The sequence below is a fragment of the Danio rerio genome, chromosome 15, assembly GCF_052040795.2.
Source record: "Danio rerio strain M-AB ecotype USA chromosome 15, GRCz13ab, whole genome shotgun sequence".
Lineage (NCBI taxonomy): Eukaryota > Metazoa > Chordata > Actinopteri > Cypriniformes > Danionidae > Danio > Danio rerio.
In genome coordinates, this window is record NC_141035.1 from 19,925,185 (window position 1) to 19,949,979 (window position 24,795).

At 32.8% G+C, this 24,795-nt stretch overlaps 2 protein-coding genes and 1 long non-coding RNA gene across 19 annotated transcripts; 2 read left to right on the top strand and 1 right to left on the bottom strand.

Annotated features, from left to right (window-relative positions):
* The first annotated feature begins 1,836 nt into the window (after positions 1–1,836).
* LOC137487683 (uncharacterized) lies at positions 1,837–8,822 on the top strand. Of its 2 annotated transcripts, none has more exons than XM_087283921.1 (6): positions 1,837–2,216; positions 2,307–2,651; positions 5,186–5,266; positions 5,358–5,432; positions 6,508–6,558; positions 6,636–8,822. In XM_087283921.1, the coding sequence occupies exons 1-6, from the start codon at positions 2,162–2,164 to the stop codon at positions 6,647–6,649; spliced, it is 621 nt and encodes a 206-aa protein (XP_087140047.1). In that variant the 5' UTR covers positions 1,837–2,161; the 3' UTR covers positions 6,650–8,822. The 2 variants fall into 2 exon arrangements, with proteins under 2 accessions (XP_087140047.1, XP_087140048.1); XM_087283922.1 differs by having other exon boundaries at positions 1,892–2,216; positions 5,186–5,221; positions 6,636–7,720.
* A 647-nt stretch (positions 8,823–9,469) lies between these two features.
* Positions 9,470–24,613, top strand: LOC101884208 (uncharacterized). 10 transcript variants are annotated; one of them, XM_087283899.1, is made up of 12 exons: positions 9,470–9,829; positions 18,247–18,278; positions 18,482–18,621; positions 19,027–19,368; positions 22,177–22,272; positions 22,372–22,422; positions 22,512–22,556; positions 23,829–23,858; positions 24,002–24,064; positions 24,145–24,201; positions 24,284–24,343; positions 24,452–24,613. In XM_087283899.1, exons 3-12 carry the CDS (start codon positions 18,558–18,560, stop codon positions 24,487–24,489), a joined length of 846 nt encoding a protein of 281 aa, XP_087140025.1. In that variant the 5' UTR covers positions 9,470–9,829; positions 18,247–18,278; positions 18,482–18,557; the 3' UTR covers positions 24,490–24,613. The 10 variants fall into 10 exon arrangements, with proteins under 10 accessions (XP_087140025.1, XP_087140022.1, XP_087140024.1 ...); XM_087283904.1 differs by having other exon boundaries at positions 9,634–9,829; positions 24,455–24,613; XM_087283902.1 differs by having other exon boundaries at positions 9,766–9,829; positions 18,544–18,621.
* LOC147840590 (uncharacterized) lies at positions 11,577–15,657 on the bottom strand. 7 transcript variants are annotated; one of them, XR_015509242.1, is made up of 7 exons: positions 15,034–15,318; positions 14,665–14,720; positions 14,092–14,151; positions 13,920–13,985; positions 13,181–13,295; positions 12,805–12,916; positions 11,577–11,719 (listed from the first exon to the last, which is right to left on the bottom strand). It is a non-coding gene; the product is annotated as an uncharacterized LOC147840590 (long non-coding RNA). The 7 variants fall into 7 exon arrangements; XR_015509241.1 differs by having other exon boundaries at positions 13,920–13,988; XR_015509237.1 differs by lacking the exon at positions 13,920–13,985 and having other exon boundaries at positions 15,034–15,657.
* Positions 24,614–24,795: the final 182 nt, after the last annotated feature.

Sequence of the window (24,795 nt, forward strand, 5' to 3'; positions counted from 1 at the left end):
GCTCAATCATTGCTTGTTTTTACATATGGGTAATTAAGCTGTGGACACTGAATGCTAAGAATAAAATGTGAAAGTGTAAATTATTAAGGTAATCTTGGTTTTATATTCACACATTCATTCAGTGACAACTTGTAACACCCTCCCTGTATTGTCTACCACGGCACTTTGACTATTTGGTCTGAAATAACCTGCAAGTGTGACTTGAAATCCACATTAACACTGTTTATTTGACTGTGAATAATGCTGTACTTTGATAGTCATTGGCTGCTAATGCAATTTCGCTATTTAGAGTTTGCAAATACTACTTTTATAAATTATATTATTTAGGCGAAAGTCTGAATGTGCGGATATAAAACCAACTTTATCTCTAAGTAAAAGTTTACATACCCAGCCGTAACGTTACAGGTGTAGTTGGCTGTCAGAATGCAGTCGTTTTGTTTGCTGATGATTACCCAGGCTTTGCACCGTCTTCTTTCCTTGTCTTTGGCTAGGCAGAACCTCAATTTTTAGCACTATATAGTGTTGAATCTGGTCATCATGGAGCATTATTTCTTGCACATGACCACACAGAACAACATTGTTGTTGTGACTTGTAGACCTTTAACTTCTCTCTTGTAAAATCACGTGGAGCTTCAATGACATTGTATATTTGGGGTTGGATGCTTGACCATTTCGTCCTATCCAATATTCATTGACAGGGTGCTATCGTAATTGGACCTGTCAGATAAACGCCGCTCACTTTAACGTTAATTTTGCTGAATCAAAGTGCTTATCACTGGGTGACGAGCTGTTATAACACGCTGAAAGTATCATGTAAATAATATATATAACATGTAATCAATATATCTTATTTCTAAGACAACAACAAACTCTGTACTGCATCGGATGTTATTGCCTCGCTGTTAATGTTAGTGCTCCTGTTTTTTTTCTGCCACCTCCCTGCGCGCGCATTCTGAATCCTTATAAACATGGTAATTCGTCTACAGATTTAAGAAAATTGATGAAGGAATTCTGTTGATTGGAAAATAAAGATGTTTTTATTTGCATCTATTTTGCCTACGGACTCTGACTTTTACTCGTAAAAAACTTTGCTTGCTCTACTAACAATAGCGGCAATTGGAAAGCCGCTACAGGATTAGTTTTTGAACTTAAATGGTTTGTTGCAATCAGTTTCCTCAAATGGTTTGAGTTATCTTAACTTATTGGGTTTTACAGTGCAGGGTCAACACTGCTGGTGATCAGAACACTTACGCTGCGAGTTTGTTGATTAGCTGTTAGTTGGCTCTACTGCGAATGTGTCCATAAATATAGCTTCATTTTTGTGACTCTACAAAAATAAACACAGAAAATAAAAATACTCAGAATAAATGTTGACGCTAATTAAACACAATGAACAAAAAATGAACTAAGTATCTCATCATAATGGCAGTTTATTCTGCCCTGATAAATCAAAGACTAAGCCAAAGGATAGTGACTGAGTGATCTCATCATAACTTACAGTCAAAAATGTTATGGTTCATTATATACTGAAGATCAAAATGAACATCAATAAAAATGTATTTATAGTATTTGATGTATTCTTAATAAATATTCTATAAATCATGTAGACATTCTTGGGATAGTTCATTAATGATGCAAAACCACAATTATGATTCATCATTACGCATATGGTTTGGCTCAGCCTGGACCTAGTGGTCTGCACACCAGTAGCTAAAAATATCTCAGATAAACAGCATAGGAAATGTGTCTAACTTCAAATGTCTTTTTTGAGTTACTGCAGCTGGCTACTCTCGCTTACATTTCAGGCAAGGCACATCTCAAACAAGCCTAATTTCAAATGCGCTTGGAGGAAACTCTGTGGTTAGTTGTTTTCAAAGCTGTCACGTGTTTTGCATGGTTCTTAAGAAACACTTCAGAAAGGCTGTTTTTATGTGAGGAAGATTCGGTATATGACATTAATGTTAATAGATCAACAACAACCACATTTGGACATTTGGATTAGCCCTTATACACACATCCTGTTGACATCAGTACAGGGCATCAGTAAATGTCAGAAAAAAAAGACAACAGAAAACCCTTAGTTTGAATGTGTCTTGTGGGTAATGTCCGTTTTCTGTACTGTAGTTCATAGTGATTGAGACTGACATCTCGCTTGTCAAATATGGCATATTTTTCACATCTATGGATATTTTTTAGTGCTCTGGTGTCTTCAAATGGTAAGTTTTGGTTAGAAATGAGTCTTCATTCTTCATATTTAACATATTGAACAATCATATTGAATAACATTTTGATGCTCTTGTGTATAGCTCTGGGCCGCTGGAGTGAAAGATGTACAGATGTGAGCATTGACACCTCTCTGAAATCTCAAGTCTTTCTCCCGTGTCACTTTAATACAAGTTTAAATGACACAGTGACATGGAGACACCTAAACAATGGAGACACTCTTGTAAAGATCATAGTTGATGGCAGAATCTACTTTGATAATCCCAGAGAAGGACGAGTGAGTGTTTTACCCAATGTGTTTGAGGAAGGAAACTTCTCCATCTTCATCCATGATGTGGAGTCTTCAGACGTCGGTTTGTACTTTTGTGAGTGGAACAGTGAATGCTGGAGAGTGAGGATCACAGAATCACACCATCATCCATCTCAAGGTATTGTGCTTGAGCACATTACAACCCCCCAATAGCTACCGTGATCACACGCATACGAGTTGGATCAAAATATTTTGTTACCTTTTTAAATCCTCGATGAACCTATTGAGAGTTTGTAATGAAATATTAAACAATTTGTCCATAAAGTAAAAAGTATACTAAATTTGTAGTTGAAGAAATAAAATTCTCCCCCATTGCTCAAAAATGGAAATTATTGTTATTGCAACTACTGCTCTGCACTTTCCGCTGCTGAGAGCTTTCTTTTTTTGACTGACCAGCTCACTATTCTTATTTGCCAATACATACAGTTGAAGTCAGAATTATTAGACCCCCTGAATTGTTAGCCCTCCTGTTTATTTTTTCCCCCAATATGTTTAACAGAGAGAAGTTTTTTTAACATATTTCTAAACTTAATAGTTTTAATAACTCATTTCTAATAACTGATTTATTTTATCTTTGCCATGATGACAGTAAATAATATTTGACTAGATATTTTTCAAGATACTTCTATACAGCTTAAAGGGACATTTAAAGGCTTAGTTACCTAGGCAGGTTATGGTAATTAGGCAAGTTATTGTATAATGATGGTTTGTTCTGTAGACTATCTTAAAAATATATATAGCTTAACGGGGCTAATAATTTTGTCCTTAAAATGGTGTTAAAAATTAAACACCTTTCTCCAGAAGACAAAAATATTATCAGACATGCTGTGAAAATTTCCTTGCTCTGTTAAACATCATTTGGAAAATATTTTAAAAAGATTTTATAAAATTCAAAGGGGAGTTTAACGTTTGCTATTCATTAGACATTTGGTTTTAATCTAATTAGGCTAACTCTTTGTGCCTGTTATATTTTGAGCCCAAACTCTGTCAGATAGACAAAACGATACCCTTTATGTTACTCAAGTCTTAATTTCTCAGAAAAATATATAAATAAATAAATTACCCTCATGAATTTACTGTGTGAAATTATACAAAATGTTCAAAACAAGATCTTTTGGAATTAGCATATTAATTAATTTATTTTATGATCATTTTAAATAACTTAATATAGGCTAAAATAATATAAATGAGAACACCATTTGAGATGAAGGTATCAAATAACTATAAAATACATCCCTATCATAACAGATATTGCATATATATTGTAGATAGTCAATTCATTAATTGCAGTTTAAGTTAGTGAAAAAAAAATTGTCAAAAGCACAACTAAAATTAGGACAATGTTGTCACAGTATAGAAAACGCAAATAAAAAAGAAAGTAGGGATTTTCAAATTTACTTTGACTTATAGTTACACCCACAAATGCCAGTTAAACTGTACCGTACCAAAAGGAAGCCCTACAGTTTGTTAATATTGTCCAGAAATGCCGTCGACTTCTCGGGGCTACCAGAAACAAGTCCGTAAGCCAGGGTCTGTCATGGTATAGGATTGTGTCAAGAAACGCATGGGGAACACATTAAATAATGTTTGTTGTAATGTCTGCAATGAAATACAAGTCAAGGTAAATTTGGAAATAGAAATCACTACTTTTATTTGTTATTGAAACTATCCCATTTTTTTCTGATTTGGGGTTGTAGAAATGACACCACATATGTTGAAAGAAAAGGAGAATTATAGTATATAGTGACTGTACAAATCACAGAATACGTTATTTGTATGATGTATATGGTAAAAAAAACTTCTCTTCTGTAAAATTTATCAAATAATTTTTAAATTGTAAAGTTCTGGCATGTAATTTTTTTTAAAAAATTGTTATCAATCTATAAGTTGAATCAGTGTGCAGTCATTACAGCTGTTTTATATGCTTTTTTATGTTGTATATTGAAGTCAGAATTATTAGTCCCCCTTAAATGTTTTTTTTCTGTCTAAATTATTTCCCAAATGATGTTTAACAGAGCAAAGAAATTTTCCCAGTGTGTCTGATAATATTTTTTCTTCTGGAGAAAGTCTTATTTGATTTATTTTGGCTAGAATAAAAGCAGTTTTTAATTTTTTAAAAAACATTTTAAGGTCAAAATTATTAGCCCCTTTAAGCTATATATTTTTCGATAGTCTACAGAACAAGCCATCATTATACAATAACTTGCCTAATTACCCTAACCTGCCTAGTTAACCTAATTACTCTAGTTAAGCCTTTAAATGTCCCTTTAAGCTGTATAGAAATGTCTTGACAAATATCTAGTAAAATATTATTTACTGTCATCATGGCAAAGATAAAATAAATCAGTTATTAAAAATGAGTTACTAAAACTATCATGTTTAGAAATGTGTTGAAAAAAATCTTTACTCCATTAAAAAGAAACTGGGTAAAAAAAATAAACGGGCTAATAATTCAGGGGGGCTAATAATTCTGACTTCAACTGTATGCTTGTATACAGACAGATATTCAAAGTTAATTACATTAACACTGCTTGTAAAGATGCAGATTTTAAATGCACTTAAAATATATTTCAAAATTAAATTAGGCAGCATTTACATGTGCTGTGTAATATATTCAATTCAATTGACAATTTTTATTAATTTCTGTCACAGAGGCTGATCGTAACTCCTGGCTGTTCTTTTCTGCTGGTAGTGGACTTTTTGTCATTCTTTTCCTTGTATTTAGTCGCACTGGTGAGCACTGCTGTTCATTCATTATCTAAAGGTAAATACTATGAACCATATTTTAACTGACTCTTTTTTTGTTGTTGTTTCTAAACTTAAGGCTTACAAAACAGCTTGCTGTCTTGTACAAGCAATGCATGTAAATATAAATCTGAGAGTGAAGAACACAATCAAGGTAAGCTCAGTAAAAAAATAAATAAAGAGAAAGCATTTAAGTTGCCATCTACCACATTGTCACGGCTTTAGGCCATCACTCAATAACTCCAAATATTAAATTTGGTCCAGCAAAGGAATGGTCACTGTAAAAGACTTGTACATGAATGGTAAATTTGCTACATTCCTTCTTCAGCTGAAACAAAAAATAGATCTTTAAGCATGAATTTTTTTAGATATCTGCAGTTTAGAAAATATGCTTGTACATCTATCTTCCTCTTTAAACTATTAGCAGATGAACATGATGTACATAAATTACTTTTTGCCTTTCCTGATGCCTCTAATTTCATTTCCCGTTTTATAGATGTTTTTAATGATTAGTTTGACATATCTACCTTGTATTTGAAAGGGAGAAAGATTTAGGCATTCAGATTACCAATGAGGACTAAGAATTGTCTATCAAGGTCATAAATACATGTTTTATTAACTCTTTCATTATTCTGGGTTAAGCTTAAACTCTACCCCACCATTTTCTCTAAATATAACAAATGTGAATCTTAGGGAAGGCTCCTCAGGACATCTTTTTTACTTGTGCCCAAAACTTTTTGAGTTTTGGAGTGAAATCTTCAGCTTCTACTCTAACCCTTATTCTTGTGAGCTCACCCCTGATCCAGCAATCGCTGTTTTTGGTTGGTCTGACTCGCTTCGTGGGTTCAGTCATCAAATTAAAAAAAGCTTTCCGATATGAAATGGTGATAGCGTCGAAAATTATTCTTTGCTTTTGGAAAAAGGCATCAAAACCACTTTTTTTAAATACTGGCTTTCTGAATTTTATAGCACTTTACATTTGGAGAGACTAAGACACAATCTATCTGTTAACATTGCCAGCTTCAAAGCCACCTGGAAACCCTTTTTTAAATTATTTGTCAAATGACAAGGATAACAGTTTAAAGGTATAATCCTGTCATCAGCTGCAAAATCACCATATTGCCTGTGCCCGCTGAACTAGATATATATGTGTTTTTTTGTTTGTGTTTTCTTTTTTGTCTTTACAAGTGTTGTTATATAGCATACTAATGTATTTTGTTTTATATCAGCATGCAAAAGTCCAGATCCAAATGACCCTACCACATCTTCTGTAACCTATGGTAAGACACAACTTCTGTTCTTCAAAACCATATTTCTGTTATAAGCTGTAAATAACTTATTTTAATAAATGTTGCAGTCATCCAGGCATAACGCTGAAAAGAAGATCTGCTGACAGTGGGAATTAAAAAATCAGAAGGATTCACTTTTACAGATTATAAATGTGTAGTTTTGTAAAAGCTTAAATTGCATATCTTTACTTAACCATTTGTCTTCAATTTTCAAATGTTTTTTCTTTAATAACTCATTAATTTCTCTTGTTAAATGGTAAAACATTCTGAGACAGGGTTCCCATGTTTTTAATGAACAGCAGACTTTTAAGGACTTTTTAATGCACCATTCATTTGATATCAAGCACCTTTGTAATGCATACCCCTGAATGTGTAGCACCATGAAAATCTATACTGTACTTAACATTTCAGATACACTTGATATTGGCATTAAACATTTTGACCCTTTTAGCGACATGGTGGCTTTGTGGTTAGCATTGTCGCCTCACAGCAAGAAGGTTGCTGGTGCGATTCCCGGCTGGGTTTCCTCCAGGTGCTCCATTTTCCCCCATAGTCCAAAAAATATACATTTTTTTACTTGTTCAAACTACTCATATAAAATGAGCCGAAACAACACAATTCTTGAGATTTCATTGGGACAACTCAATTTTTTTAATTCAATTCACATAATTTTGTTAAAAGTGTAAGGTTACTTAATCAGTATGTGTTGGACAACATGAATGAATTATGTGGAATTTTTACAGTGAAAGACATGCACTATATGTGAAATGAATCAACTAAATTGGCCGTAGTGTATGAGTCACAACCTGTCTTCTTTGTGTGTGTGTGTGTGTGTGTGTGTGTGTGTGTGTGTGTGTGTGTGTGTGTGTGTGTGTGTGTGTGTGTGTGTGTGTGTGTGTGTGTGTGTGTTTTTGTCATGTGACCTCCACCATGCGCTCCTTTGTTAGTTCCAGCCATGTCATTATGTTCTTCACCTTCACCTGTGTTCATCCCCTGTGTGTAATCATTGTCATCATATTTCTGTGTATTTATACCCCTTAGTTTCATTTAATCCTGGTCCGGTATTCTCTCTGAGTTGATGTGTGTTTTCACCCCATGGTTATCCTGTGTTCATCCATGTAAGTGTATTAATAATAAATATACGTGTTTTGATAATCCTGCGATCCTGTGCCTTCCTGTAGTAAACCCAGGTATGACACTGCATGTGAGAGTAAATGGATAAATCTCCGTAGGCTACTGGGTTGCAGCTGGAAAGACATCTGCTGTGTAAAACATATGCTGGATAAGTTCATTCCACTGTGGCGACCCCAGATGAATAAAGGGACTAAGCTGAAGAAGAATTAATTAATTAATTAAATGTTGCTCATTGTAAAAAGTCATGTTTAAAGACCTTAAAATGTGTTGAATTCAATACTGTGATATTCAAATGCAGTTTCTGAAATTTAAATTCTGAAATTTAAGTACTTTTCAAGAGGTGTGGGAACCCTGCTGAGAACTGAATTTATTTGCCACCATATTTAAATTTATATGTGCATATATCTCATTTCTATTGTACAATAATTGTTGCACCTTTTTTCTTTTTAATATTTGCAATTATTTGCTTAGTAATGTAGACATCATTTAAAACCACTTTAAACTCCGTGGACGTCATCGACTTTCGCTTTCAGATTTAAAGGGCTAGCGTTGCACCATGCATACCCCTGTAAGTGGTTTCGTTTGAAAGTGTAGAATCTATATTTTATGCACATATGCAGCACTTTGGTTTTTATTCTACTGTACAAAAGTTATTTACACTTAAATACAGTATTTTGGAAACCCGAGCTAGGTATATTACATTGGTTCATTTTCATATTTTTTTTATATGGCACATGTACAAGTTATAGCTCAAATGAAAGCTCTTGCCGGTGCTCATACAGTTCTAGCATTCTTTTTACTGAATTATATTCACATGTCAAACAGTTGTTGACTGAATTGTGGTGTTTCCATGGCGCAGAAATGTAAACAATACATTCATAATCAATAAGCAGCCCCAGATAGCACAGACAGCTGTCATCTCTTACCTTATGCTGTGCGCTTCAGGGCCATTCTCCATTGTTTTTGAGGTAATTTAAGTAATCCTTTTATACGTTTGATGTGGTCCAAACACAGTGAATTATGTTTGATCAAACAAACGAGAAGTGAAATATGAAAACAATGATCGATCCCTGTGGCTTGTATAGCACCTCTCATCAGTTGGAATACAATAACTTTTGCATAGATTATGGTAGAGATATTTTTCTTTTTTCCTATGATTACAGACATGTGCAGGAACCACCAAAATTAATTACAGCATGCTAGACCACACAGAACCTAAAAGGTACACTTTTAAATTTGAGTTTATAAAAAAAAAAATACAAAAAGCGCCTCTTTTTTTTTTTTTTAGGTGTTTATTGTAACACAGACAACATATACAGATATTTTAAACACTTTTAATGGTGTTCGGGCAGACTGGCCATCTGGCAGACTGGGTGGTTTCCCACTAAGCCGATGCACTTTTTAGGCCGGGCTGATCATCGTCTTAGATCTGATCGGCCCATAAAAGGCTTTGCAGCCTATCGTTTTTTTTCTGCCTTATTAATTTACGATGCTGTGATCTGTGTGACTCTAAAAGTAGATGCTTTTTTTCCCGAGACGCTGCTCGCTGCAGAGCCATTTGAGCAGAGCTGAGCTCCAGCGAGGGGGAGCATGAGCTCTCGCTCCTCCTCCTATAAGCTGTTTTAATGCGTACACCAACCCCACCCCTAACCCTACCCCCAGTGACATCACTCGTAGAAGAAGTGAAAGAAAGGAGGAGCGAGAGCTCAAGCTCCCCCTCGTTGGAGCTCAGCTCTGTCCAAATGGCTCTGCAGTGAGCACCACTTGGGGGAGGGAGGTGTTTTTTCCGGACAGACAGACCGGGCAGGCCCGTGACACTCTGCAGCCCATTGGCACTTTCTTTATTGACATTGGGCTGGCCCAATCATAAACTCCTAGTATTTTGGGCTCTGTGTGTGCGTGCATCGTCTGTGTGTATTTGTCAAAATTAATAGTCGAGTCATAGAGAAGGAAAAGAAGGGAGGCGCAGAGAAATCGCGGGAAACACACTGGCATTTTATTTAGCGGTTCTGAAAAGTTCTACGTTTGTTCTAGTACACGGCTAAAAACGCAAATCACGTGACCACACACACTCTGCCAAGAGCTGCAGCCAGTATTTCAGCGCGGGTGCTTTGAGTATAATCCCCAGGTGAGAGTATAGTAAATGTCGGACAGTTAATCAACTATCTGTTGAATCTTATCTCACTATAGCTGTTAAACGTGATAATAAAATTCATCACGTTGTCTCTAACGACTCTTCAGTCTTTTGAATCACTTGTTCTCAGGTAACTGTTTTGGCTGAGTGCAAAGATAAGCTAATATATTAATTTATGTAACCACGTTGATTCTGGACATTGACTGATTGCTTACCTTTATCGCATTAATTCATTGTACGTTATACTTTTATAATGGCCATTATTGATTATTAAAACTGATATTCAGCAAAAGAGACGGGGTAAAGTTCGTTCTATTCAATGAAAATTAGAGGCAGTTATATTTAAGACATGTTTTGTTATACAAATGCAGAGTGAAGATGACACTCACATATATGTGTAGATACACGAGGCTGTTTGGTGTCTGTCAATCAAAATATCAAAATGAAACAAATTTCCTTATATTATGTTTTAATTATTTACATAGTGAAACAGCAAGCAGGATGAGGTTATAAAATACTGTTCCCTTTGAAGATTTACCCATGCATCAACAGCCAGTTTTGTTTATGTTTATTATTTAATATAGGCTTAGTGAATAGTGTATTGAATAAGCTAATTTGACTGTAGTGTATGAGTGTGTGTGAATGAGTGTGTATGGGTGATTTCCTGTACTGGGTTGTGGCTGGAAGAGCATCTGCTGCATAAAACATGCTGGAATAGTTGGCAATTCATTCCACTGTGTGGCAACCCCTAATAAATAAGGGACTAAGGCGAAGGAAAATAAATGAATAGTGTATTTTTTAGAACTTAACTAAAATCTTAATGGACAGTATACAAAAATTAAATTGAAATTAATGTCTGTATTTATTTAAAAAATAATAATATATATATATAGGGCTTTTGTGTTTTATAAAATAGGAGTTGATAAACATATTGGTCATGCACAGATAGATAGCATTTTGATTGAATGTAGTGGGCCGCTCTGGCCCAAAATGCCAGGGCCGATTTTGCCCCAGTCCAGCCCTGATGGTTTTTTATGAAAATTCAAAGGGTTTTCTTTAAAAGGATACCAGATTTTTGCAATTACACCTCTGCATGTGGGTTTGGGAAGCTTTTAAATTTGGGTTGGCAAAATCCAGGTGGAAATCCCAAAATAGCAGCAGAGTTTAACTGGTAAAATACAAATAAACAAGCAACTTTATTAAATGAATGTTAGCTTTATTATGTTTTAATTGCACTGTAAACGATTTCTTGTTAAATTAACAGTAAGTTACTGGCAACAATTATCCAGTAGCTGATGTATTTCATAAAACAGTAACATTACTGTAATACTAATTACATTAGTATTAAATTTACTGTAAAATGTAATACATCATTTTACTGTTGTTGATTTTTACTGTAACACTAATTACAGTAGTGGTGCACATACTGCAAAACTGAAAACAGTATTTTATTGTACATTTTTACCATGAAGAACTACGGTATTTTATTGTTACTTTCATTATTACTGTATAGTATTTTACAGTTATTAAATGTTATTTTATTTAATTTAATTGTGCTACTTTATAATGGGTAAAAAATGTTCAAAAATTGCACAAGTGTTATTTTAACTGTTCAAGACGTACAAGAAAAATAAAGAAACTGAAACTTTAACTTCAGAATAAAGATTTATTGTGTAAACCATGCTAAAACAGTAGCAATAATTCAATATAACAGAGCAACAGAACACTAATGAACAATTGATCATTAAAACCAGTCAACATTTAATGCATCAAAAATTATTACAATTTTAAAAAAGGTGAGAATACTGCTACAAGACAGGAAATGATGAAGGCCAAATGATGTGGAAAGGGAGAGTGAAAAAGGGCAGCAACATGATGATGATCCTGCAAAAATGACAAGCAAAATCAATCACTGAAGTAAAAACTAATCATCCCTCAAACCATTTAATTCATTCAGAAACGAAACACTGCACTGCTGTTTAAATATATATATATATATATATATATATATATATATATATATATATATATATATATATATATATATATATATATATATATATCAGTTATATAAAACAGTTTTTTAATTGTTTTTGTTGGTGAAATACAGTTTGTTGTCAATTCACAATTACACTAACGTTAATGGGGAAAAGATCAGCGGGCATTGTTCTTGAAGATCGCTAGTCAGGTGTCCACACAGGTGTGTAAAAAATAAAGTCTCATCTTATCTTAATGTCTGACTCAGTATAGCTCGAATATCTGATTCCATGATCACACTACTAGTGCTTCCACGGATTTAAGAGGGGTAAACACAGTTCATTCTGACTTTAAAAGGCTACATATTTAAAATTAAATAAATAAAATAATCTAATTTAACGTGACTAATGTTAATTAAATACTTTTAGGCTTTTAACACGTATAAATCCACTTCTAACTTACAGACAAGATTGCGTTAGAGAACATGAAAGCTGTGGGTGATTTTTCTTTAAATAATGCTAATGATAAGTTACTGATATTTGGTCTGCATAAAACAAAGTAATCACTAAGCATTCATTTTTGGCAAAATCTGCAGAGAGGCTCAGCGACATGAGGAAATGTGTTAAAGTTGAGTAGAGAACTAAAGAGCAGTCTAGCCTACTTCATGAAATGTTTGTGGTAATATTCTGCTGTCAATTTATATTACTATATTTCAATATGCAGCAGTGATGGCATGTCAGCGAGGCAAATAAACATTTTATCGAGTCATTTCATACAATTTATTTATTTATTAATTTTTTATACGAACACCTCTCCAGTGACATTTCCTCAAACTAAATCATCATAACGTTACTGTGCACAGCATCAGTAAAACGTTTAGAATAATTTAAATACTTAATTTTTTAAAACAGTCACTGCTGATTACAAACTAACATTAAAGCTAAGCTTACAGAAATCCTGTATGCATGACAATATAAAGATGTATTACTCACTGATGTCGAAGCACTTCCAGGTCATCAGAGATGTAGACAGGACAGAATATGTGCTATCAAATGAGCTCTTGTGCAGCCTTTGTTGGACATCCAGGTAGTATGTTCACCCACACTGTAAGAAACAAAAACAGAAACAATTTATTAAAATGTGAGGGATAGTAAACATATTTGGTCTACAGAGAGAAGAAAATGTTTACTTTAAGCATTGATCCTAATGAATCTATTTCTCAACTACATTTAACCTTATCACGGAAACAGCATTTTTGAGCTTTTAGACCAGGGGTGCTCAACCTTGTTTGCTTTAAATTAGAATTAAAACAATAAATCTCTATGTCAAATAAAATAATTCAGATCTAAATAAAGCAGGTGTTTTTACCTAAAGGTTCCTTCCCTCCAGTTAGTTTGGCTGCAAATCCCTCCACATCTGTGCTTTATTCGGTTCTTGTCTTAAGAGTAACTGGTGTCGCATTCCAGGTCCATCACAATCTGGGCTAGAAGGACAATATGACAAAAGACAAGACACATATAAATAAGTCTCAGAATAAAATATTTAAAGGAATAGTTTACTATTTTGTCACTATTTACTCCACGTGTTTTAAACTAGTTTGAATTTCTGTTAAACACTAAAGCAGATATTTTGAAGAATGTTAGTAACCAGTAACTATTGACATCCATATTTGAACCAAATTTCTTTAAAAAATATAAATTTGTGTTCAACGGAACAAAATAAATATATAACTATTTTGAAACAAGTGGAGGATGCCAAAGATGCTATTATTTTCATTTTTGGGTGAACTGTGCCTTCAATTCAAGTGTCAAGCAATAGTCATAAAAACTGATGCATCACTTGAGGAAAACTAAATCAAGTACCTTCTGTGAACAAGCAGAATCATTATGCCATTGTATTTAGTGGTTCTCTTTTACATTTTCCCACTATGAAACGATAGCTTCAACATGCAATCCATGTTAAGACAAAAATGAATAGCATAAAATAACATATTGAACTAAACTTACAGTTTCCAGGCTGTTTGAAAAAAAAAACACATATGCCCAGTAAAATTGCTAATAAACACAAAGACAACAGTTATAGAAAAAAATGTTTGTCTAATATTTACTCAGCACTTGGTAGGCAAATAGCATAGCCGTGGCTGTTTTAACACCAGATTTTTTTATCTTAGGAACTGCTGGAAGAAGAAAACGAGGTTGTACATGAAACTCCTCACAACAAATCTGTGAACAACTTGACATTTAAAAATCTAATCAAAATGAGGAAGACATCAACATTACCTTGAATAATCAAGTGAGGAGTGATTGGTAGCATCAGTTTTTCAACATCAATTACTGTAGCTGCAAAACAGATAAATATAATAAGAGTAAAATAAGACTTAACATTAATTAATCTAAATCTATGGTACAACCATACCAATCTGTATGGGGTTAAAATACATTTGTACACAAATCATTCCCTGACCCCATCAATTTCTCTTAGAATAGTGTATATATATATATATATATATATATATATATATATATATATATAGTGATAATGACTTTGGCTTATATCTGTGAACTCGTACACTCACCTCAGGTACACCTGAACACCAAAAATTAAATGTACAATTAATGACACACTATACATCAAGCTCATTAACATTATTGAGAAATAGACAATTAATATGTATTTTGTTAATATTAACTTTAGCTTAAAACAATTCAACTGCATTTAATTTTCAGCTCCATTTAATAAAACAGTTAAGACTCATTTCATTATGAGTTTAGTTTAAATAACTAACTTACAGTTGAAAAATTTTACCATAATGATAGCTTAGTCATAATGACTATGTGAAGACCAGAGCTTACCTTAACGGTAAACGTTTAACTTTTCATGGTGACTTCGCCTTCATCTCAGTGTTGTGCTGAAATAGAGAATGCATTAATGCAGTTACAATAAGTTAAAGTTATGTTTTTTCAGGTAACTTAGCGTATGGTCAAAAACTCACTCAAGATAAACTCACTGTATCTAATACCTCGCAAACACTACAATGACCGCCTGGCGTCTGTTATTTCTTGTTTAAAATACCATTTGTTAACGGACAGCGTGACAAAACATAAGAACCTAACGTTACAACTAATGTCACTTGGTTAATTCTTTTAAATTACACACTCAATACACAGAAATATATACAAAACAATCCTTCAACGCACAGAATTTGACTTTAAAACACTTACCGAGGATGAATTCGCTGGATGAAAGACGACAGGTGAATTTCAAATTAGGAGAGCCGTTGCCTGCAGGTCGAGTCCTTTCCGTTCGGTTCTATGCATCGGCTCCTTAGTGAACAGTAAAGATTTGAATCCGCCTAAAACCGATTCCTTTTTGTATATGATTCATTACTATTTCGTTATACTGCTTGGCCACATGCATTTATACACTAATTGTACACTAATTGCATATTGCTGAATGTGCTTGTGAACACGTGTGATCAAATAATTCCCGAGCAAACGGTTCAATACGATTCAGAGTCGCTCGAGTGCTGAACCGAACCAGTGCAAACGTGATATTGATTACAATATAGTAACATTGTTTTTTATTCACTTTACCAGCGAAATGATTACATATATCTGACCTTGACAATAAGAATAAAGTTCGTTTGAAGTGTTTTGAGAATTAATATTTTTTTCTCCCAGAATTCATTTCACATCAACAAGCAAATGGTAATGGCGGATGAGAAAGCCCAGCTAATATTATAAATATTGCGTTTAATATGTCACGAAATGAAATTTTAACAGTGTTTCATGCGAGAATGTTGTTCTTACAAACTCAAATCTGTGGTTTATTTATAGATATCATGTGTAAATTTTAAGCGTGCTTTGCCGATAGCGGAGATTCTGACCTCCAGGGTGTAATATTAAAGCAGGCTGGTCATTCTGACATTTAAGCTGACTTTGGTTTCATGAATCAATTACTTTTGTTCCAGTTTACGTTTTGGTTAAGCACAAAGTTATGTTGATTAAAATGATTTAATATTTTCATGTTAACCTTATAAAATTAAGGTGCAGTACACCCAAAAATGGAAAACCAGGGGACAGTTTTATGCACCGAACAGTCTGAAGAAACTGGTTAGTTTATTTTTCTTCACAAAATACTGTCAAAAAATAAAATAAACATAATAATAATAAAATAAAGTTTGTGTAGAGTTTTTCATGATCGTTTGCAGTACTGTATTTAGATGCACAGTAACTGATTTTTTCCCCAAATTCATTGTAAAATCTGCAGTAGCATACTGTTAATCATGTTCACAGTATGGAAATGTTGAGAATACATTATCATGCTGTGAAAACAGCAATATATACAGTAACACACTGTGCACAGCTTATACAGTAAACAACTGTTGAGAAATGCAGTATAATACCGTGAAAACAACAGAAATCGTTTACAGTGTGTCCCTTTTCTATCTTTCTTTAAAACATTTTGGATTATATAGGAAACTAAGTGAAAAATGTTTAATGTTTAATACAACTGAAAACCGATTTAATATATGAGCTACATAAAAAGTTTTCTCTTTGTTTCTTATGTGCCTGGCTCACAAAGTGTACAAGTGGAAAAATATGCAAACATACTGTATCTGATTTTGCAATGCAGATAAAACAAACAAACAAACAAACAAAAAAAAAACTAGAAACAATAAAAAGATACACTGTACTTATACACACACTGTATTTATGAGGTGTGCTTCACACAAACCACCAGAAACACTCCTCTCTCACTGTAAAAGAACACCTAGCACCTAATTCTCACACTAACACCATTTGTATAAGCACTTCTGTATATTGACTCTTGTTGAATCCAATAGTATCTGGATGCAGCCTTGATGATGCAAGCTGAGACTGCATATCTCAGTGATGCAATGTCAGACACGATGCACTCAATGGAGCTAGGGATGCCACTGTGAGGGGTAGGGTTGGGTTTATGTGAGCATATTAAAAAAGCATTGGATGCAGCTCAGATTGCACCAGGTCTGCATCCAGTCACTTTAAACAAAAGCGTCTGCTTAAGGACTTAATGTAAGATTTAAAATCTTGTTTTCTGAAAATGTTTTTAGGAGTTTATGCTTAAAACAAACAAACAAACAAACAAACACAAAATAAAATGTATTCAAAATTATAATTAATTAAAAAATCTGCCAATGGAGTAAGAAATGTTGTCTTCATTCAAAGAGAAATCAAGAATATAAAACACATGTAAGCAACTTATTCAGACCTTTAGTTAGAATATAGAAAATAACAAGTGATCATAATTAATTTCATGATAATTTAAATGATTACTTCTTGCTGACAATTGGTTAAAACTTAGATGATTTAAAGGATAGAGTCAAATGTAAAATGACAATTACTTAGTTTTAGTATTATTATTTAAACTATTGTTACACTAAAGCCATCAAATCACGTTAAAATATATGATGGTCACGACCTTGACAGTTAAACAGAACCTATTGTAATTTAAAGCTTTATTACACATATATTTTTGATGCTTGAAAAAACAGTTTGATCATTTCCCTGCAATCTGTATAGTCACAGCCTGCTATTGACTCTTCTGTCCACTAGGTGACGCGCTTATTACTTTTAATAATGATTTGAGGCGAAGGAAAAGCAATCACGGAAAGTCACTACACGGGGTAAAATCGGATACAATGAATCGAAGAAATAAATGTTGAATGTGCAGTTAAGAATATATCATAATATATAATTTGATAAACAGGCAAATAATAATTTTGAAAGTTGTTTATTACAATTAACCTGCAAAAAGACAAAATAATTAGTAGGCCTATATATATATATATATATATATATATATATATATATATATATATATATATATATATATATATATATATATATATATATATATATATATATATATTATTTATATTTATATAGATAATACATATATATACACACGAAATAGTTACATGGAAGATCAGCCCGTAACAAACATACAGGATCAGTAAATGGACTGTACGCCTTTGCGACAATTCATGAGAGATCATAAATATTTTTTTATATAAGCTTACAGGTAGTTATAGAGTCATTTGCTACACTGTAAAGAAGATAAGTTTAAATCTGTTGTAAACCTCCAGTGTTATTTTAAGGCCATTTATAGGAAATGTTATGCGGCTTTACTTTCGCACGCGCTTGTTGCGGTTGTTGCAAGCGAGACTTAAAATAAACGATGCAGTAATGCACTGTTTCCGAAAAAGGGGAAACCCTGCAGCTCGGTTAATTTCAGTAAATTTTAATTTCAGTCAAATAAATACGCATGTAGGCTACATGTTGAAGTGTTTTCTGAACACAGCTGGACAACAGTAATCTCTAGCATGGGCTGTGCTGTTAACTTGCTCAATTGCAAGATGCTTTTAACATTTGACTTTGTCTTTGCAACAGGATGTGGTAAAAAGGAAACTAGTTTACCTGAGGTAAATAGACAGCGTTTGATTCTGCAACCTCAAAACACACAAATGCATAATAACATCTAGCATTTATTGTTGTCAAATGCATCGTAAAGCACATATTTTCACTATCAGATGATAGATGCATCCCTAATCTGACATATAACGACGAGTCACTTGAACTGTGAAGACACTTTAGACTTAAGAGGCTGTGCATGTGTATTTTACAGGAAATAGCATGTGAAGGACATCAGCCTACACATTCCTCTCCATTTCTGTCTTGGTCTTTCAGTCTAGACATCTTGAATGACATGCATCATGAACATTTTATGTCTTTGGATATTTGTTGGTGCTCTGGTGTCTTCTAATGGTAGGCAAATGTTTTTCTTTACATCTATTTAATTATCTTTAATTATAATTGTTTAAATTAGATTTTTAAATGTAAAAATATTCATTGAAAAAAAAATTCATTGGATTTACATAAGGTGGTTGCAAACAATTTATATGGGCTGAATTTGAACAAACAAATTAAGTCGAACATTACTGAAATTTGTTTAAATTCAGCCCATATAAATTGTTTGCAATCACTTACCTTAAAACATTTAGCAAATCCAATCAATCATTTTTCAGTGTATATGTATTTTAATGGACTTTTATATTTCTTTGTTTAAAGGTAATCAACCGGACAGTTCTTAAAAACTGTTTTTGACTTTATTATAAGATGAAAATGTGCTGTATGGTACTAAAACAGCTGTATTTTGATGCTTTTGTATAGCTCTGGGCTGCGGGAGAGTAAGATATACAGAAGTCAGCATCAATGCCTCTCTGAAATCTCAAGTCTTTCTCCCGTGTCACTTTAATACAAGCTTGAACAATGAAACAGTGATATGGAGTCACAATAAAGACACTCTTGTAAAGATCATAGCTGATGGCAGAATCTACTTTGAAAATCCTAGAGAAGGACGAGTGACTGCTTTTCCACTTTTAGTTGAGGAAGGAAACTTCTCCATCCTCATCCATGATCTGGATTCTTCAGAGGTTGGTGTGTACTTTTGTGAGTGGAACAGTGAATGCTGGAGAGTGAGGATCACAGAAATACAGAATCATTCATCGCAGGGTAAGTTAAGAGCATGGAAAAATATGAGAATGAGAAGAAGCTACTGTAAATGTTGTCAGAAATTCACTATAAAATATTGTGAGTGTTTCAGGTGTTACAGGATGCCGTATTGGTGCAATTGTAATTTTATTTTAATTGTTTAATTGTAGATTTATTTTACTGCAGAAATATATTTATACATAAATATACAATAACATACAAATTTATTTATATATTTGAAGTCAGAATTATTCAACCCCTTCTATTATCAGCCCCCGTGTTTATTTTTTCCCCAATTTCTGTTTAAGGGAGAGAATATTTTTTCCAACACATTTCTAAACATAATAGTTTTATTAACTCATTTCAAAAAAAAAATATATTTTATCTTTGCCATGATGAAAGTAAATAATATTCGACCAGATATTTTTCAACACACTCTTCAATGCTTAGTTGAAGTCTAGTTCTGTAGTTCTGTAGACTATCAAAAAAGTTATATAGCTTAAACGGGCTATTAATATTGACCTTAAAATGGTTTCAAAAAATTTAAAACTGCTTTTATTCTAGCCAAAATGAAACAAATAAGACTTTCTCCAGAACAAAATTATATTATCAGTTAATGTAAAAATTTCTTTGCTCTGATCATTTGGGAAATATGTAAAAAAGAAAAAAAAAATTAAAGGGGGCTAATAATTCTGACTTCAACTGTATAACATTAAAGAAATGTATTGGTTAACATCGGTTGCTTCTTCACAGGGGAATTTATTGAAAATTATACTGTAATTTTACAGTAAAATACTGGAAACTGGTTTTAAAAGTAAAATGGTTTAACAATTTTTGATGAAAGATTGTAAACTGAAAGTTGTAAAGCACAGATCTATTCAAATTTTCATTTTTTTTAAAATACATTTTGTTATAACTTATATCAGGGTCATCTATTAAGTAATGTTTATTGCTTTATTTAGGTGTTATTTGTGTTACTAAGTGTTTTGTATGAATGAATCTAGACACCTTTGTGTTAAAACATCCATAAATGTATGAATATTTAGAAAAAATGAATCTGTCTTCCATATTTTATAATTCATGTGTTTATTTTTTGTTTCCCCCCATATATTTATGCTTTTGAACTGTACAATGGGATCTTGATCGTCCTTTCAACAACTTTTAACCTTGAAAGGTTAGAAAAAGTGACTTTTATTAACAGTTTAATAGATAGTGTTATTGTCTTGGTTGGTGTTGTATATTTACTGCCAGTACATTTTCTGTTATTTTACAGATGGATTTCTCTGTCTTTCTTATACTTTATATTATTATTTATATTATACTTTGTTAAACTGTAGAGTTATTTTCAACATCAAAAGTCAACAGAGCAGAGATCAAGATCCCATAATGCAATTCACAACTGCAAATAAACTGAAAACAAAAAATCCGGAAACTGTTAATTAACAGATATATTGGTGACACTTTACAATAATGATGTATTAATATAAACTAAACATTGATTAATTATGAGTTAATGATGAGGACACTAATCATGTACTAACTTTACAACATGAGTCACATGAGTTCATGTGTAAATAACGACTACCTTAATTACTTGTTAGTGCATGTTGTTAATCAATGTGTTAATTAACATTTAAGTTTAAGCTAAACGTCATTGACATAAACTCATGAGCTGTTGATGTATAATTATGTCATGACTTTACTTGGTGGGGCTCATCACCATTAACTCATCCTCATGAACTCCTGTGTTTAAACTGTTCATGTTGATGTTGACAAAACACTTTTCCATTGTTATTCAGTGTAAACACACTAGACTGACGTGCATAAGGAGTTCATGAGTAGTTAACAATGGGTTAATGATGATGTGCCCCTACAATTAAAGTCACAACATTTATATTAACAGCTTATGAGTTCATGATGGTTCAATTAAGCATAAACTAATGTGGTAATTAATACATTAATTAACAAACAATCATGTGCTAACAGGTAATCAGGTAGCCGATATTCACAAGCGGACTCATGTGACTCATGTTGTAGTTAAAGTTAATTCATGATCAGCGCATGCATCAACTCATCATTATAATAAAGTAATGTTTAGTTTACAAATTAACACATCATTATTTGTTTACTATTATTGTAAAGTGTTACCGATATATATATATATATATATATATATATATATATATATATATATATATATATATATATATATCAGGGCTCAACAATAAGGACTGCCCGATGGCCAAGGGGCCAGCGTAAGAGGTGCTCGGGACAGTAGACGGGATCGTTACTGGCCCGATCGGTGCAGTGCTGCCTCGTCACAAAATTTTAATAGACAGAAACATAATCACTATATCAAATTATGAAACTAAAAGAAAACGTCAGCTTCTAACGTTATGGAAACATTTAGATGGGTACAACATGATGAAAAAAATGAAGTGATGTTTTACTTGATTTGCTGTCACTTTTAAGTCAGCCACCTTTTGTTTTGCAATAAAATACCTGGACATTTTCCACACTCTATATTTTACATTTTTCAAATATTTAAATTCTAGATTCCCAGACAATATTTTGTGACACATTTTTTAATATATGTGGCTAAGAAAAAGAAATTAACTTTTTTTTTTTTTTTTGGTGCGGCCCGTAAAAATTTTGCGTTATCCTTAGCGTTAAACCCTGCATATATATATATATATATATATATATATATATATATATATATATATATAAAATTCTAAGGTGACGAATGTTTTTCTGTAAAAACAAAATCAAAATGATTAAATCTCCTTCTGTTCAAATTTATTTAACAATCTGTATTTTTCCATGCAGAAATGTATTATTTAAGTCCCTGGTTCTACTTTGCTGCCGGAGCTGGGTTGTTTATCATGCTTTTCATTGTATTCAGCATGATTTCAAAATTATTTGGTAAGCACTGATTTCTTGTTACCTAATGGCTCAATATTTACACAAATGAATGTTATAAAATCTGCTTCATCTCTGAAAATATATCTTCTTTTTTTACAGGAAAGGATAAATCATCCGAGTCTAACTCTGTTAATGTAATACATAGTGAAGGTGAGCATTATGTAATATACCTGATCTTCAACAGTGTGCTTTCTTTATGGGGTTTCTTCATTTTCATGAAAACCATTCCACATGTATAGGCAACTATCCCGTCGAACAAAGCAGAAGTCACAGAAACAACCGGGGTGAGAAACATCACTTTTTATTACAATCACACAACGTACAATAAACTGACTCACATAAAATATAGGTGACTTTTTTTTTCTTCTGCATAACATTAAAGAAGATATTTAGTTAAAATGTGTTGATATGCAAGTCAGTTACAATTTAAGAGTAAATATATATATGGAGGGAAACAAAAGGTGTGTGAACAGAGAAGCTGAACACTATAAAAGGTAAGAAGCAATTTCTTTTGTGAACTGGGTGAACTGTAAAAGCATTAGATGCAGTCAGAATTATTAGCCCCCCTGTATATTTTCCCCCAATTTCTGTTTAACAGAGAGAAGATTTTTTAAACACATTTCTAAACATAATAGTTTTAATAACTCATCTCTAATAACTGATTTATTTTATCTTTGCTCAATATTTTTCAAGATACTAGTATTCAGCTAAAAGTGACATTTAAAGGCTTAACTAGGTTAATTAGCCAAGTTAGGGTAATTAGGCAAGTTATTTAATGATGGTTTGTTCTGTAGACAATCGAAAATATATATTGCTTAAGGAGATAATAATATTCATTCATTTATTCATTTTCTTTTTGGCTTAGTCCCTTTATTAATCTGGGGTTACCACAGCGGAATGAACCGCCAACTTATCAGCATGTTTTTATGCAGCAGATGCCCATTCCAGCCACAACTCATCACTGGGAAACATCCATACACACACATTCACACACATACACCACGGACAATCTAACTTACCCAATTCACCTGTACCACATGTCTTTGGACTGTGGGGGAAACCAGAGCACCCGGAGGAAACCCACGCGAAAGCGGGGAGAACATGCACTTAACTCCACACAGAAACGCCAACTGACTCAGCTGAGGCTCGAACCAGCGATCTTCTTGCTGTAAGGGGACAGCACTACCCACTGCGCCACCGTGTCACTAATGTTTACTTTAAAATGGTTTTATGAAAAATTTAAAAGTGCTTTTACTTTAGCTGATAAAACAATCAAAAAAAATTCCACATAAAAAGATATTATAGGAAATACTGTAAAAAATGTCTTGCTCTGTTAAACATTATTTGGGAAATATTTAAAAAAGAAAAAAAATCACAGGAGGGCACAGTGATTACATGGCATTGTGTTACATCAAATCAAGTTTAATTTATTGATATATTGCTTAATTAATAGATAGCATAAGTGACAACAGTAAAGGTTTTTATGATTTTTATGCTGCTAAAATGTATTTTAAAGTGAGAATAAACATGTTTATGCTTTAATCTTATTTGTGAAGGTCCAAGAAGGGGACCTTCAGTTGTTTATGGTATGTGTTTTATATTTTAATTGTTAATTACTTGTGACAAACATCTACACTGTTAGACTCTGACTGGATTTCAAGTTTGTTTCAAATTAATAGCTTTTTACAATTTTGGGGAAAAATTGGTGTTGTATTTTTTTCATGTCAAGAAAATGATGGACCTGCATCATATCCCAGTTCTGCTGTGCAGCATGGGCAACATCATCAGAGAGGTGACTCTTCATTTTCTAAAATTCATTTATTTGATCAATACAAATGACCAAATAGTTTTACATTATTTTGAAATGTTCAGCCTTCACAGCTGTTCCTGAGCCAACTAGTCATTCATCAGATGTAAAACCATACTATGGTAAGACAATATTTATCCTTAAAGATTAACATGTTGTGTTATAGGAATGAAAATAATACAATATATATTTTCCATATTTCAGTCAACCAGGCAGAGCTTTCCATCTCAACAAATGCTGGCAAAAAACGCAAAAAACAAAAGCGTAATTTATTTTCATAGTTTCATAGTTCTGAATTGTCATTTGTTTGAATTTTATTAATTATTGTAGCCATTACAAAATATATTTATATTTCTACTTTATTTTCTCCAGCAGCCTACCAGTTTAAAAACCCAATATACGGAGAATGAAGCATCAGAAGTCAGACTGGGATGACAGTTCTACAGCGCACACAATTTTATTAGAGACATTTTTTTTTGTCTGTAAAACAAGCTAAACAGTTCAATATCTCAATAAATATTGATTTTCAATGTCTTCGTTTCTACAATATTTGTTAAGTGACACATACATGTTGGTTTAATTGCTGCAAAGACTGAAATTATATATCTACCTTTCTTGATTTGCATCACGAATAGTGTGTGCATGACATAATGAAGCCAAAGTCCACTTTCTGTCCTTGCATTCAACCTTCATTATCATTATTTAAAAAATGTGTT